The sequence below is a fragment of the Macaca thibetana genome, chromosome 1 (assembly GCF_024542745.1).
Source record: "Macaca thibetana thibetana isolate TM-01 chromosome 1, ASM2454274v1, whole genome shotgun sequence".
Lineage (NCBI taxonomy): Eukaryota > Metazoa > Chordata > Mammalia > Primates > Cercopithecidae > Macaca > Macaca thibetana.
Genome location: NC_065578.1, coordinates 66412904 through 66428657, shown reverse-complemented (window position 1 = coordinate 66428657; position 15754 = coordinate 66412904). Strand labels below are relative to the sequence as shown.

At 40.7% G+C, this 15754-nt stretch overlaps 1 protein-coding gene across 1 annotated transcript in view; it reads right to left on the bottom strand.

Moving 5' to 3' along the window:
- IL23R (interleukin 23 receptor) overlaps positions 1–15754 on the bottom strand; it is an 86406-nt gene that overhangs the window by 51807 nt on the left and 18845 nt on the right. Inside the window, exon 5 of the mRNA XM_050763863.1 lies at positions 5397–5557. Within this exon, the coding sequence (XP_050619820.1) occupies positions 5397–5557 (161 nt within the window). The remainder of the gene's footprint in view (positions 1–5396; positions 5558–15754) is intronic.

Here is a 15754-nt window from a genome sequence, read left to right as displayed (position 1 = left end):
ATAGTTGGAATCTCTATGTTTCTAAACTGTGTAAATAGTTCTAAGTTTGTTCTGTCTGAACAGAATAGAATCATTAACACTTTCCATTTCTCCCCTAAGGAACAATGAAAACCTATGACTTTGCTAGATGTATTATTTAACAAAGAACTCAAGGGCCTGTAGGCATGTTTTTAGAAACCACTATTACAGGTTAATATTCTCTATGAATTAGTTTATTTTCATTTATTCTAAGTTTATAAAGCTTTAAGAAAAGTATTGTTTTACTACAATGACTATTATACTATCATTATCTAAAATTATGTGCAAAGGTAGATGATTTACAGAGAAAAATAAAAATTAAGGATTTGCTGTCTAGTAGCACAGTCCTATAATAAAATTTTGGGGCTAAACCTGGTGTAGAAGTAACAGCAGCTTTAATTTAGTTAACAAGCTTACTGTACTCAACTTTTATCATCTGAATTCCATAGCTGATTTCCTTTTACTAGTGCAAGCTTCTTGTAATAAGAATCAGTATTCAGGCTGGATGCAGTGGCTCACGCCTGTAATCCCAACACTTTGGGGAGGCCGAGGTGGGCAGATCATTTGAGGTCAGGAGTTCAAGATCAGCCTGGCCAACATAGTGAAACCCTTGTCTCTATTAAAAATACAAAACTTAGCGGGGTGTGGTGGCAGACACCTGTAATCCCAGCTACTTGGGAGGCTGAAGCACAAGAATCACCTGAATCCAAGAAGCAGAGGTTGCAGTAAGCTGAGATCATGCCACTGCACTCCAGGCTGGGTGACAGAGCAAGACTCTGCCTAACCGCCACCCCGAAAAAAAAAAAAAAATCGGTGTTCAGAGATTCTAGAGTCAAGGGCGTGGACCCCTGGGGCTCTGAAATTGCTTAGGACTATGTAAGCACCCTCAAAGTCATAAATTTCCCACCTCCTCCTGTCACCCACCTCCACCTGTCTCCCGCCTCTGAGTTCGGCTTGGCCACTGTTACAGCCGCACAAGCATTCTAGGACTCTTTTGGCAAAAGAATTATTCTGAGGAGAAAGCAAAAATCTGTTTAGTCTTATAAGGAATGCAGATAGCACAGTGAGAATCATAGCCATAAAGCAGGGTAGTGCAATCCAGATTTAAGTCTTTAGGTTTGAATGAGTTCATATTTTTGCAAACTGGCATTTATTATATAATACATACTTGAATATTTAGTTTGTTACACAAGACTTAAATGTTGAATTTTTATTCTTACTAAGTAGGTTTCACATATTTCCACCAGATCTTACATTTTAAAAAAGTATCGGGAGGCCGAGGAGGGTGGATCACGAGGTCAGGAGATCAAGACCATCCTGGCTAATACGGTGAAACCCCGTCTCCACTAAAAAAATACAAAAAATTAGCCGGGCGTAGTGGCGGGCGCCTGTAGTCCCAGCTACTTGGAGGCTGAGGCAGGAGAATGGCGTGAACCCGGGAGGCGGAGCTTGCAGTGAGTTGAGATCGCGCCACTGCACTCCAGCCTGGGCGACAGAGTGAGACTCCGTCTCAAAACAAAAACAAAAAAGTATCAATTTCATTATCGATGTCATATTTTAAAATTCGACTTGTATTGAAATAAAAGTGAGATTTTAGCCTTTTAGCATATTTCCAACACATTTATCCATATTTGTATAATGGGGAGAATTAATATTCAAAATGGCAGGTAGAAAGCACAACACTTTCTGTACTCGAATTTATTTCCCTACAAGAGAAGTTAAAAGCATTCCTCTCATATGCTTTTCTGCCAAGTGTTACTGTGCTACTAACTCTGCCCTGCCATTCAGCATAACTTCCCTAATGTAATGAAAGCCCAGCCCGTAGCTGCTATGTGGAAATTGTTCCCAGGACAGTCTTCTGTTCTCAGTGGCATAGAACAGTTCGTTTATCTAATATGAAATGTCTCATTCTTAAAGTGTTACCCATGAAGACGGCTCATCTGTTAATAATCTGGTGGTTTTGTTGGCTGGGGCCTCCTATACAATTAATCTGTATTTTTCAACCTGAGTTTCTGAGTACATTTCGGGATAATGAAAAGGCAAGGAAAGAAATAGAGACGAAAGGGGAGGAAGAGGTGGAGGAGGAGGAGGAGGAGGAGGTGGTGGAGGTGGAGCAAGAGGAGGAGGGAAAGAGAAAGAAGGAGAAGAAGGAAAAGGAACAACAACTACAAACTCCTAGTTCCCATTGTGAGAAGTCAGTCTGGAACTAGAGGCCAGATGAGATTTTTTTCCTTTGTGGGAGGTGGGGTGGTGGTACACTATGGCAAGTCAGCATGTCTGGGATGAAATCTGGCTTTCCTCATTACTAGCTAAGTGACTTTGCACAAATTATTTTATCACTTTCTTCATCTGTCAAATGGGGACAGTAGTACTTATGTATGACTGTTTCCAGAATGAAATGTGATGTGCATGAAAGGTGTCTGGAACACAGGAGGTACTAAATAAATGGATGCAATGATATTAAGATCATAAGATCGTAATGATAATAATAATAAAAGTATTATTATTATAATTCAGTTCCTAAAAATTGCACTGCTAAAATGATACTGGTCATGGTAGCCTTTAAACATCATTAATTCATTGAGGGGCATCTATTATAAGAAAAGGGTATATTACTGCATTCTACCTGCAAATGTAAATTTATAAAAATGTATGGAGCATAGTCAAGAGAACTGTAACTCCAAGGATATACAATAAAACGGAGTAATTGTCCATCATCATATTCAACAGAGTATGTTTTCAAATCTAATATTCAGGCTGGGCATGGTGGCTCATGCCTGAAATCCCAGCATTTTGTGACGCCAAGGCAGGAGGATCACTTGAGCCAGAGTTCGAGACAAGCCTGGGCAACAAAATGAGACTCTGTCTCTAAAAGAGATTTAAAAAAATTAGCCAGGCACTGTGGCATGTGGCCTGTCATCCCAGCTACTTGAGAGGCTAAGGCAGGAGGATCCCCTGAACCCAGGCAAGGTTGCAGTGGGCTGTGATCGTGTCACTGCATTCCAGCCTGGATGACAGAGTGAGACCCCCTCTCTCTCTATAAAAAAAAAAATATGTGTGTGTGTGTGTGTGTATATATATGCACATATATATGCATACATGTATATGCACATATAATGCATACGTGTGTATGCACATATATATGCATACGTGTGTGTACATATATATGCATGTGTGTATGCACATATATATGCATGTGTGTGTATGTATACATATATGTGTGTGTATGTGTATGTATACATATATGTGTGTATATATGTATGTATACATATGTGTGTATATGTATGTATACATATGTGTGTATATATGTATGTATGTATATATGTGCATATATATGTGTGTGTGTATATATATATTCAGAGCATAAGAACAGATTTTTACACCAATACCATTAGTTGAGATAGTTGAGGTTAGTTGAAAAGTAGAGATCATTAGTTGCAATAGAAGACTTCAGTGATCCCAGAAGGGTACCCATAGTGAAGGCTTCATATCCCCTAGAACATTAATCAGCAGAAAAGTTGTCAGATACAGTGCAATGTGCTTTTATTTTTCTCATAAAGACTGAGGATCAGAGTCAAAAATATTGGAATTAAATGTTCCCTACTTCTGTGATCTCAAATTTTTTTAATGCCATCAAACCTGTTTTCTAATATATAAATTATAATCTCATATAAAATAGGGTTGATATGAGGGTTAAATAATGTATGTGAAAAGCTGTTAGCTGGCTGGGCGCAGCTGCTCACGCCTGTAATCCTAGCACTTTGGGAGGCTGAGGTGGGTTGATTGCCTGAACTCAGGAGTCTGAGACCAGCCTGGCCAACATAGCAAAACCCCATCTCTACTAAAAATACAAAAATCAGCCAGCCGTGGTGGCACACACCTGTAGTCCCAGTTACTAGGGAGGCTGAGGCATGAGAATTGCTTGAAGCCAGGAGGCAGAAGTTGCAGTGAGCCGAGATCATGCAACTGCACTCCAGCCTGTGTGACAGAGTGAGACTCTGCCTCAAAAAAAAAAAAGTAGTTAGTACGTAAGAAAGTGCTCAATAAATGTTAGCTTATTGAAATAATCTTTAATTATAACAACAGGAATCATTGTTACTGGGATCTCCAAAGAGAGGATGAATCAGACTTGGTGTCATTTGGCTGAATTGTGGTTTTAGGACTTGGATGTAGTTGTAAAGGCTCAAGGGTAATTACTTTTTGGAATTTACCTTAAGGAAACAATCAAAAACTATGCTAAAATTTAGCCACAAAGTTGTTCATGGCAATATAGTTTATATGGTTCAAAACTGAAAACGGTGTTAATCTCCAACAATAGGGATTAAACTGCTATATATTCAGACAACATTAAAAATAAAACTATAGATTAAATTAATAGAAATTGTTTATTACTAATATGTAAGTATAAAAAGGTAGGGTATAAAAATATCTGAAACAAAAACAATTAATGTTTGTTAAATCTGGCTGATGAACAGAGAGGTCTACATAATTCTCTGCAGTTTTCTATGTATTTTGTAAAACTTTTCAAAATAAAAACAAACAAACAAACAAACCTTACATAAGTCCCCAAGTAGTGGATAGAGTATGACTTTAGCATGCTGTACGTTTCACAACATAAGACTCAACAAACTTTATCATGATAATTGTGGGGTTTTCTTGTGTGTTTTTTGTTTTTGTTTTTTTTTGTTTTTGCCTTCCCTAGTAGATGGTAAGTTATTTCAGGGCCGGTACCTTGTCTATCTTATTCACTCTAGCCTTTAGAACAATGCTTAGAAACAAGAAGTTTCCAATAAATATTTGTAAAAACACATACATCTTTTTTTTTTTTTTTTTTTTTTTTTTTTTTTTTTTTTTTAGATGGAGTTTTGCTCTGTTACCCAGGCTGGAATGCAGTGGCACAATCTTGGCTCACTGCAACCTCTGCCTCCCAGGTTCAAGAAATTCTCCTGCCTCAGCCTCCTGAGTAGCTGGGACTGCAGGTGCCTGCCACCATGCCCGGCTATGTTTTTTTTTTTTTTTTTTTTTGTATTTTTAGTAGAGACAGGGTTTCACCATGTTGACCAGGCTGGTCTCGAACTCCTGACCTCAAGTGATCACCCACCTCGACCTCCCAAAATGCTGGGATTACAGGCGTGAGCCACTGGGCCCGGCCACATACAGCAATTTAGAAATAAGACTGGAAGGATATACGACAACATGGCAGCAGCACTACTCATCTCTAAGTTGTCTTGGGCAGATAGAATTATGGGTAATTTCTGTTTCCTTTATCATGCTCTGCAGGAACTTTAGGGGGACTTTTTTCAGATCTAGACCTCATTTGACTAGATCACCGCAAACTGGTTATTATTAAAGACATTACAGAATTTCTTATTCTTTACCTATATCGTCCAGGTGAATTTGCAGTTGTTTTGACTCTTCCATGCCTAGTGCATTTTCTGCTTGGACCCAAACCAAGTACTTCTTGCCACCTTGTAATGAATCAGTGGAGATGTTAATATAGCTTGAGGTGAGATACTGTTGCTCTTCTTCTGTCTCTAAACTTAAACAAAAAAAGATAATCATAAATTGTATTTAGTTTGCATTAATTGGCTGAGCATGGTGGCTCACACCTGTAATCCTAGCACTTTGGGAGGCCAAGACAGGTAGATCACCTGAAGCCAGGAGTTCGAGACTAGCCTGGCCAACATGATGAAACCCTGTCTCTACTAAAAAAATACAAAAATTGGTGGCATGTGTCTGTAATCCCAGTTGCTTGGGAGGCTGAGGCAGGAGAATCACTGGAACCCGGGAGGTGGAGGCTACAGTGAGCCAAGGTCACGCCATTGCACTCCAGCCTGGGAGACAGAGTGAGACTCCATCTCAAAAAAAAAAATTTTTTTTGAATTAATTATTCTAGAATTTTAAAATGTTACCTTTTTTAAAAAATATTAAAATTTAATTTCCTAAACAATAGAGACAGGGTCTTGCTATGTTGCTCAGGCTGGTCTCAAACTCCTGGGCTCAAGCAATCCATGCATCTTGGCCTTCCAAAGTGGTAGGATTACAGGCATGAGCCACTCTGCCTGGACAAAAATGCTACCTTTTTAAGCCTGCTTTCAAACATGCAACCCTTTACTGAAAAATATTTCAAAATTGATTTTATTTTCAGAATTTTAAAAAGTAAATTCAAATCTGACAAGGGCCACAGTATGACTTAAGTGGACCCTGAACAATTCTGCCTTCATGGACCCTTTCCTCCATTTAAAAAAAAAGAGCGTATATATATTATATAAATATATAAAATACACATAAATATACACACATATACATAGATGTATACATATGCATGCATATACATGAACATAACAGTTATTTCTCTCTTCTGACTTTAAGTAAAATTAAACATTTTCATGGACTCCTAAAATTATTGTGGGCCCTAGCCACCGTGCCTACTGTGCATATTAGTGAAGTCAGCACTGGACATAGTTTGGAATAGCCAGAATAGCTACCTTTGGAAAGGAGTACTGCATTTTGGTTCAGTGCAAGGACTGTGAAGTCAGACATTTCTATCAGGATATAGGGTGAGGATGGAGTGGTGGGGAAGAGTCAGGATGGGGTGAGAGATCATGATAGCGTAAGGGAAGGCCAACCTCCTAGACAGAGACAACCAGCATGTTCTGAAACAAATACATGAAACTACATGACATTTCTGAGAAGGTTCAACAAGTGCAATAGCCTGGATCCTGAAAATGCAAGAAGACACTTGTAGCGGAACAGGCCTGTCAGAAGACCTTCCATGAGCTACTGATGGATCAGCACATATCATGTAAGTGATAGAAAGAGGGTGCATATAGTGAGATTCACACCATTTTGAGGGTCTCTGGGGCTGTCTGGCACCTTTACAGAGGATTGATGGGAAATGAAAGTGGTGGTAGTAGAAAAATCAAAAGGCTATACAACAATCCGGAATTGGATTATTAGTCTGAAGTAGGCAGAAGCCAGTGGGGGTGGATATGAAGGATTTTGAGACAGGGTCTGGTTCTGTCACCCAGGCTGGCGTGCAGTGGGGCCATCGTGGCTCACTGCAACCTTGACCTCCTGGGCTCAAGCGATCCTCCCACCCCAGCCTCCTGAGTAGCCGGGACCACAGGCATGTACTACTATGCCCAATTAAGTTTTGTATTTTGTAGAGATGGGGTTTTCCCATGATACCCATGCTAGTCTCTAACTCCTGATCTCAAGCAATCTGCCCGCCTTGGCCTCCCAAAGTGCTGGGATTACAGGCATAAGCCACCTCGCCCAGCCCATGAAGGATTTTGAGTGTAGAACTGACTGGACCTAATGACAGGTTTGATGAGGGGAAAGGGAGTCATGCACTGTGGAAGAGGATGGAAAAGATAAAGAAGAAAGATCTAGTTTAGAACAGGGGAATAGAGAGGGCTATTAAGTATCATTTCCAAGCATATTTATCTAAGTTTTTATAATTGAATGAGAATCTCCAAGAAGCCCAATATGGTAGAATTTCAAATGATATATGTTAATGCCAAAATTTCAAATTGTATTCATTGACTGTGGACAGAAACTTTGAGTCTCTGTTTTTAAATCTCTACCCCCAAATAATCACACGGTGTTTTTAGTGGACGAGAGTTGGAGGCAGTGGTGAAAGGAGTGCTGGAGAGTGTTTCTTTGCTCCTCTGATTTCTGCAAAGAGATTTGATATTGTTTCCACCCTTATCCTCTCCAAATCTCATGTTGAAATGTAATCACCAGTGTTGGCGGTGAGGCCTGGGGGGCAGACCCTTCATGAATGGCTCGCTGCCCTCCTGGCAGTCATGAGGGAGTTCTCGCTCTGAGTTCAGGCAGATCTGGTTATTTTAGAGAGTGTGGCACTTCCCCCCTCCCTCTGTCTTGTTCACCATCTTCCTGTACAGCCTGCAGAACTGTGAGCTGAAATAAAATTCTTTTCTTCATAAATTACCAAGCCTCAGGTATTTTTCTTCGCTTCCCTTCCCTTCCCTTCCCTTCTCTTCTCTTTTCTCTTCCCTCCCTTCCTTCCTTCCTTCCTTCCTTCCTTCCTTCCTTTCCTTCCTTCCTTCCTTCCTTCCTTCCTTCCTTCCCCTCTCTCTCTCTCCTTCCTTCCTTCCTTCCTTCCTTCCTTCCTTCCTTCCTTCCTTCTTTCCTTCCTTCCTTCTTTCCTTCCTTCCTTCCTTGGTCACACTCTGTCACCCAGGCTGGAGTGCAATGGTGTGGGCACAGCTCAATGCAGCCTCGACCTCCCAGGCTCAGGAGATCCTCCCACCTCAGCCTCTTGAGTGGCTGGGACTACAGGCACGCACCACCACTCTCAGCTAATTTTTTGTAGAGACAGGGTTTTGCCACATTGCCCAGGCTGGTCTCGAGCTCTGAGCTCAAGTGATCCTCTTGCCTTGGCCTCCCAAAGTTCAGGGATTACAGGTGTGAGCCACCACACCTGATCTAGATATTTCTTTATAGCAAGTCAAGAATGGACTAACGCAGGAGTGTCCTCAAATCTCCTAACCTCTTGTCCCACTCCTCGTTCACTCATGCTTCTGCAGAGACAAATAGGCCCCCCTCAGACTCCAAAACACAACGTAATCTGTAATCAGATTCATTTGTGACATGGAAGTGTTTTCACTAGACTTTCCTCAGTTCCCATTTCTTGAGCCCTTTGAACTACCTACTCCATTATTTCATGTTCTTAAGTTTCTCAGATTTTCTGCCTCCTTGGTAACTGTATTCAACTTATTCCCATTTGGTCTTTAGTCCTTTTATTGTGATGTTTGCCTTTACTTTTCCTTGAAATGGCTCTTTTAAAATGGTGTCCTTTGCAAGGTGAAGTCCTCTGAATCCTCATTTAAGCATTTATCCCTCTTGATTGGTTATAATTCTTACTTCCCTTGCTACCCAAAGCCTGTTTTCTGGGTTAGAGGGCCTCCCTCTGGCACACCTGCTTAGTGACATGTGCCCCTCCAGTCTTCCATCTGGGTTTCTCTGAGTCCACTCACATTGAAGGTCAGTCCTGGCGCTTGCCTTTTCCGTGACCCCTTTTTTCTGGGCTCACTCTCTTCCCAGCTTCAACTGCTATTTCACATGTGTGTCTCCCACATACCTGTGCCCTCACTGGGAGCTTCATTTGGATATCTGACTGGAAACAGAACTATAGAAAATTGACGACTAAATTATCTTTCCATGCAAATCAGCCCTTCTTGCCAGTATCTTCATTGTTGTCAAAGGCATGCTGTCCTCCTTTCTCAATCTGCCATTTTTAACAACTTTCTCTTCGTCACCTTTAAGAGCCAACCAATTACTAAAGAAGGTTAAGCATTTTTCCTGGCTAACACGGTGAAACCCTGTCTCTACTAAAAAATACAAAAAACTAGCCGGGCGAGGTGGCGGGCGCCTGTAGTCCCAGCTACTCAGGAGGCTGAGGCAGGAGAATGGCGGGAACCCGGGAGGCGGAGCTTGCAGTGAGCTGAGATCTGGCCACTGCACTCCAGCCTACGCGACAGAGCGAGACTCCGTCTCAAAAAAATAAATAAATAAAAAATAAAAAAAAGGTTAAGCATTTTTTAAGCATTAAAATATTATTTTCTTACTTTATCTTTTTTCCCTGTTTTGATAGCTAAGGCAACGCTCTAGGTCTTTATTACCTGTGTGGTATATTACTTTCAGACTCCTAAGTTAATTGCATTACATCGTGAAACTTAACTTGATACAGATATACTACTTTAGAAGGAAAATAACCTTGAAATCTGAACAATGCTGGAAAGCCAAGTAGCCTACATTCTTGTTTTATTCTATTTTTTAGAGACAGGGTCTCACTCTGTCACCCAGGTTTGAGTGCAGTGGCACAGTCATAGCTCACTGCAGCCTTGACTTCCTGGGCTCAAGTGATCCTCCCACCTCAGCCTCCTGAGTAGCTGGGACTGCAAGCATGTGCCACCAGGCCCAACTAGTTTTTTTATTTAAAATAATTTTTTTTAAGAGATGCAGCCTCGCTATGTTGCCCAGGCTGGTCTCGAACTCTTGGCCTCAAGGGATCTTCCCACATGAGGATTACATGCATGAGCCACTGTGCTCAGCCTTATACATTCTTATTTTCATCAGATGGAAATACTTCACACATTTGCATGCCGTCCTTGATCAGGAGTCATGCCATCTTCTTTGTCCTGCTCCAATTATAGTGTCTGTGCCGTTGAGGCAGACTCTAACCTGATTTTTTAAATATAATACCATCAACAGTCCTCTCTCTCAGGGACAGCCTTGACTGGATTTGTGCAGACGATGGAGCTTAAAAATCACTGTCCCTCCCTGCGGCTCCACCCAGTCCTGTTACTACCATATATCTTTTCAGCAGCTCCTAAATTTTTCCAGCCCCAAAATATCCCACCAGGATTAAACCTGCCAGCCACTTACGTCTTTTGGAATCCAAGAAATACGCTTGCTGAGACACAGAAAAAAGGAACCGGCCTTATGCTATTAATACCAAGTAGTAAGCACATGTCTAAGTACTATAGAAATTCTATATTTTATATAATTTATATAAACTTATTGCTACTACCAGAACAAGACAACCTCCGCAAGTGGTCAAGGAATCTCTCTAAGGCTGATAGTCATTGGAGGGCTGAGGAGCAACTCCTCCTGTTCAGCTCAGGTTTTTCAGTTCCAGTGTATTTTTTCTGTGTTGCCCCTTTCCTCATACCAGCGTGAGATCACTATGAACACCATGAGAGGACTAGAAGGATATGTCATGGCGACTAAAATCACAGGGGTTGGGTTTTAGAGACAGACCTACCTTCAAATCCCAGCTCTGCCCCTTGATAAGCTGTAAGACTTAGAGCAAGTTACTGAAGGTATATACAGTTCAGGTTACTCATCCTCAGTATAGGAGTAACGTTGTTGCTATCATGAGTAAATGAAATAAGAAACAGAGTAGATGGCTTCCCACATAATGAAGGACTCATTAAACAACAATTATTCTGAATGAAGAGATACTGGCTGAGGCCAGGCGTGGTGGCTCACACCTGTAACCCTAGCACTTTGGGGGGCCGAGGCGGGCAGATCACTTGAGGTCAGGAGTTTGAGACCAGCCTGGCCAATGTGGTGAAACCCTGTCTCTACTGAAAATACAAAAATTAGCCAGGCACGGTGGCGCGTACCCGTCCTCCCAGCTATTCAGGAGGCTGAGGATTGCTTGAGCCCAGGAGATGGAGGCTGTAGTGGGCTGACATTGCACCACTGCACTCCAGTCTGGATGACAGAGTGAGACTATGTCTCCTTTTTTTTTTTTTTTTTTAAAAAAAAAAAGATATGTATGATATGTGACTTTGACACATTCTAAAGAATACAAATGAAACTTTTAAAATTGCTATATTTCTTATCAGTGAAATTTCTCTTGTATCACTGTATCTTAAGTTAACTTATGCCATTAAATCAAGACGTTTACATAGTTACTTTACATTCTTTCTGAAATAAGATGAAATGTAAATACCTTAACAGAGAACTTGTTATAAGGTATGTTAACCTCATGCTAAGTCAGAATTCAAATGTGAAAACAAGGAAATGGCAACTCTGTGTAAGTAGTAAGTAGGACATCTTTGAATATTTTCCAGTTAGAGAAAACCACATTGTATGTTCTTCATTGGTTTGTGGCTAATTCTTTTACCACACATACTGAGACCACAAGTCAAAATGGAAATGTATTTTCAAACTGACAGTAACCATAGTTACTAAGTAATTTAATTCTGCTCTTAAAGTCTACCCCATATTAGCACCTAGACCACAAAGCACTGTTTTAATTGAAGAATCCGATAATAATGACTAATTACACCTTAGGGTTATTTTTATATAGAACTTGTGATATTGTGACATAATAAGAAATATATATTTGGTCTCTGTCTGGTTCCCAGCACACAGCTCCTAAAACCCTTGGAATCTCCAAAGTGCTAATGAGATGACTGATGGCTGGGGGCTCCTGGAGAGGCTCAGGGTAGGGGCTGGTTGCCAGGGGAACCAACAATGTGATGAGAAGATTGAAACTTTCAGTCCCCCCAACTCCCTCACCCTTTCACCCACCCCCATATCCTCGGAAGAGAGAAGAGCTGAATGTTGAGTAGATCACCAATGGCCAATGATATGATAAGTCATGCTTATGTAATGAAACCTCCATAAGAACCCAAAAGGACTGGGTTCAGGGAGCTTCCAGATATCTGAACACATGAGGATGCCTGCAGGGTGGCGTGCCCGCATGCCTTGCCCCATGCATCTCCTGCATCTGGCTGTTCATCTGTAGCCTTTGTAATATCCTTTATAATAAATTGATAAATATAAGTAAAGTGTTTTCCTGAGTTCTATGAAACACTCTAGCAAGTTAATCAAACCTGAGGAGTGTATCGTGGAAATCCCGATTTTTAGCCAGTTGGTCAAATGCACAGGTCATGACCCAGGGCTTGTGATTGGCATTTAAGATAGGGTTGACTCTTGTGGGACTAAGCCTTTAGCCTGTGGGATCTGATGCTACCTCCAGGTAGATAGAGTCAGAATTGAATTAAATTAGAGGACATCTAGCTGATGTCTGCAGGAGAAATGATTGGTGTGTGGGGAAAATCTTCCCACATCTGGTGTCAGAAGTGCTGTTGAGAGTAGAAAGGAGAAAAACACTTTGGTTTTTCCTCGTTTACAGAACTGTATATTACAAAGTTTTAAAATATCTTATTTCTATTTCTTTTTTTCATGGGCTAATACATGACAGATGATTTGTTGAAGGGAGTTAGTATAATGCATATTTTTCTGATGTTCCCTGAGCACCTAGATGTAGTTGTAATTTACAGATTTTCAATAAACATTACAGATTTATCTTGATAACGGTAAATAGTGTCTTTCATTCATTTGATCACTCATTCAATAAATATTTACTTAATATTGACTATATTCCAAGTATATTTTTAGATATCGGGGCTACAACGAACAAAACAAATAAAGTCCCAACTGTCATGGAGCACACATTTTGGTGGAAACAAATAAATATAGAATCTGATCTATGTATGGTGAGAAATGTTCAGAAGAAAAATAAAGTGGAGTAGAAAGGTTAGGCAGTTCTGAGAGTAAGGGCGGGTTTTTTGGTTTTTGTTTTTTAGAGAGATGAGGGAAGTCTTATCTGAGAGGGTGACATTAAGGCAATAAAGAACCCTGCGGCTCTCTGGAGGAAGAGCATTCTGGGTAACGTGCAAAGGCCCTGAGGTAGGACATTGCTTGGCCTGTTCAAAGAGCAGCAAAGAGGTCAGTGAGGTTTTACTAGGAAAGGGATTAAAGATGAAATCAGAGAGTTCTGGAAGAGGGGAAAGTTTAGAAGACTTGTAAGGTCACAAAGAGTCCTTGAGGGGCTCTGGCTTTGATCTCTGAGTGAAATGGGAGGTTCTGAGCAGAAGGGTGACGTGGCCTGAGGTGCATGTGAAAAGGATTACTGTGAAAACTTATGAGTAAGCGATTCTGGAGGAAGCGAGTTGACCAGTTAGAAAGTTCTTGTACTCCCAAGTGAACGATGATGTGACTTGGATTTCAGTGTAGGTGGTGAGGTCATTTTACAAGATAGAGCCAGAAGGTTTTGTTGATCAATTAGATGACGGGCATAATAGAGAGGAATCCAGGAGGACATACCTGATTTTGACCTGAATAATGCAAACGATAGAGTTGCCATTTACTGAAATGGGAAATGCAAGTCTGGAGAGAGGAAAACTGGGTGTTTGGTTTTGAAAATGTTAACTTCAAGATACCTTGAATGACAGGTTAGAAACACGGCAGCTGTATTCGGTGGAGATATTCAGACAGAGATATACATTGGGGAGTTTTACACCATAAATTTGAAGACTATCCTTTAGGAAATGACTGTAGATAGAGATAATAAGAGGTCTGAGGTGTGAAAGTTGCACATACCAGGATGAAATCACTTTTATCAGACCCAGACAAAATAGGGCAGGAAAGGCCTGAAGGAGAGGAGGCCCATGCTTACATGTCTGAGATAAGAACTGTTTCCAAGGACTTTCTAAAAACCTTTCATTCATCCCCTGCTTTGATAAGGTTTATCACTAGACATTCTTTAGGACTGCAGTAATCCAGATAAGACGTTTTTGGAAGACCGCTTACCCAGTAAAACATCTCCACTAATTAACTGACAATCACTCTGGCTTTGAGCCTCTGCAACCAATGAACTCTGTTTCTAAACAGCTCACAGATATCCCTTTTTGGTAATAAAAGGTTCCCTTTATCCTTTCCCTCACCAAATGCACTACTGCCTTGCCATGTCATGCATTCTGTATTATAATCCTTATTTATATTCTCAGGTAAATGCAACATATTTGGAGATAATTTTCCCTAGTGTCTTTTTTTAGGCTGACAAAATATAGAGCTCTGGGTCACTACGAATTTATCTGAAATGAAGAGGAATCAGCAAAAGAGACTGAGATAAAGCTTCCTGGAAGGTGGGAGGAGCAGCAAAAGGGAGTCCTGTCCTGGAAGCCGAAAGAAGGAAGTGAAGAGCTACATTAAATGCTAGGAGAGTAAATGTTTCTGATAAGAAAGATAAAGACTGAGATTAACCATTCAATCTGGCAATGGGGAAATCATCAGTGACTCTGATAGGAGCTGTTTCAGTGGAGTGGTGAGGACACAAAACATGACTAAACTGGATAAAAGAGAGAAGAGGGAAGATACAGACAGACAGTACAGACAACTTTTTGATTTTTTTCGCAAAAAAAAAAAACAAACAGAAATTGGGTGGTAGAGGACAGGGACCAAGGGAGGGTTATATTTTTCAAAAGGGCAAAGGCTACAGCATGCTTAAAAGCTGATGGGAATGATCTAGTAAAGACAGAGACAATGACAATGCAGAAGGAAGAGAGGAAAGTTTTGGAGCAGTGTCCTCCAGTAGGCAGGCAGGATACGATCTAGTACCCTAGAGGAGAGTGGACCTTAGGGCAATGGTAATTCATCCATAGCAATAGCAGGAAAGATCAAGCATACGGGTACAGATGTCAACGCATTAGTCAATGGGGGAGGCTGTGGTATTTCTCATTGCTTCTGTTTTCTCAGGAAAATAGGAAGCAGGCCTTCAATAGAGAATGAGGAAGGGAAGATACTGGAGAGGAGAGATGAGAGAAAAAGTAATGAAGTAATGACCTGGCTTAGCAAGACAGTGACTTGGCTAGTGAAATGTAGTAGGACTACTGTGTGGCTCTCCCGGCTCAGCTGAGGTTAGTGGTCATGAATATAAAGCAGTATCAGTCAGCAAGGTTGTGTTTGTCTCCAGCCGCAATTAGCTCTCTGGGCTCACAATCAGTGAGGAAATGAATTCTAAAATATAAACTGCATTTTGAGTCCTAAAGGAATTACTGAAACTTAACATAGCCTTAAAAATAATATTTGGAATCACACCTAAGAACTCTTTCTGGTTATTAAAAATACGCATGTAGAGAAGAAGATGTGGCAAAAACAAACAGGCCTTATGAATCGGCAGAGGAGGCCGCTGAATTTAAGGACTCTAAAATGATATCACATCTAAAAATATTTGCCTTATTGGTCTTCCATGGTGCCTGAAAAATCCCAAAATTGGTGTTATTCTAAACTGTTTATGAGCTTGTCATGCACAGAGATGCTGTCTTTTTTTTTTTTAATATCTAGAGTTTAACACAATTCCAGGAAACCATCAAATGCTAAATAAATATTTGCTAAGATGACTTGA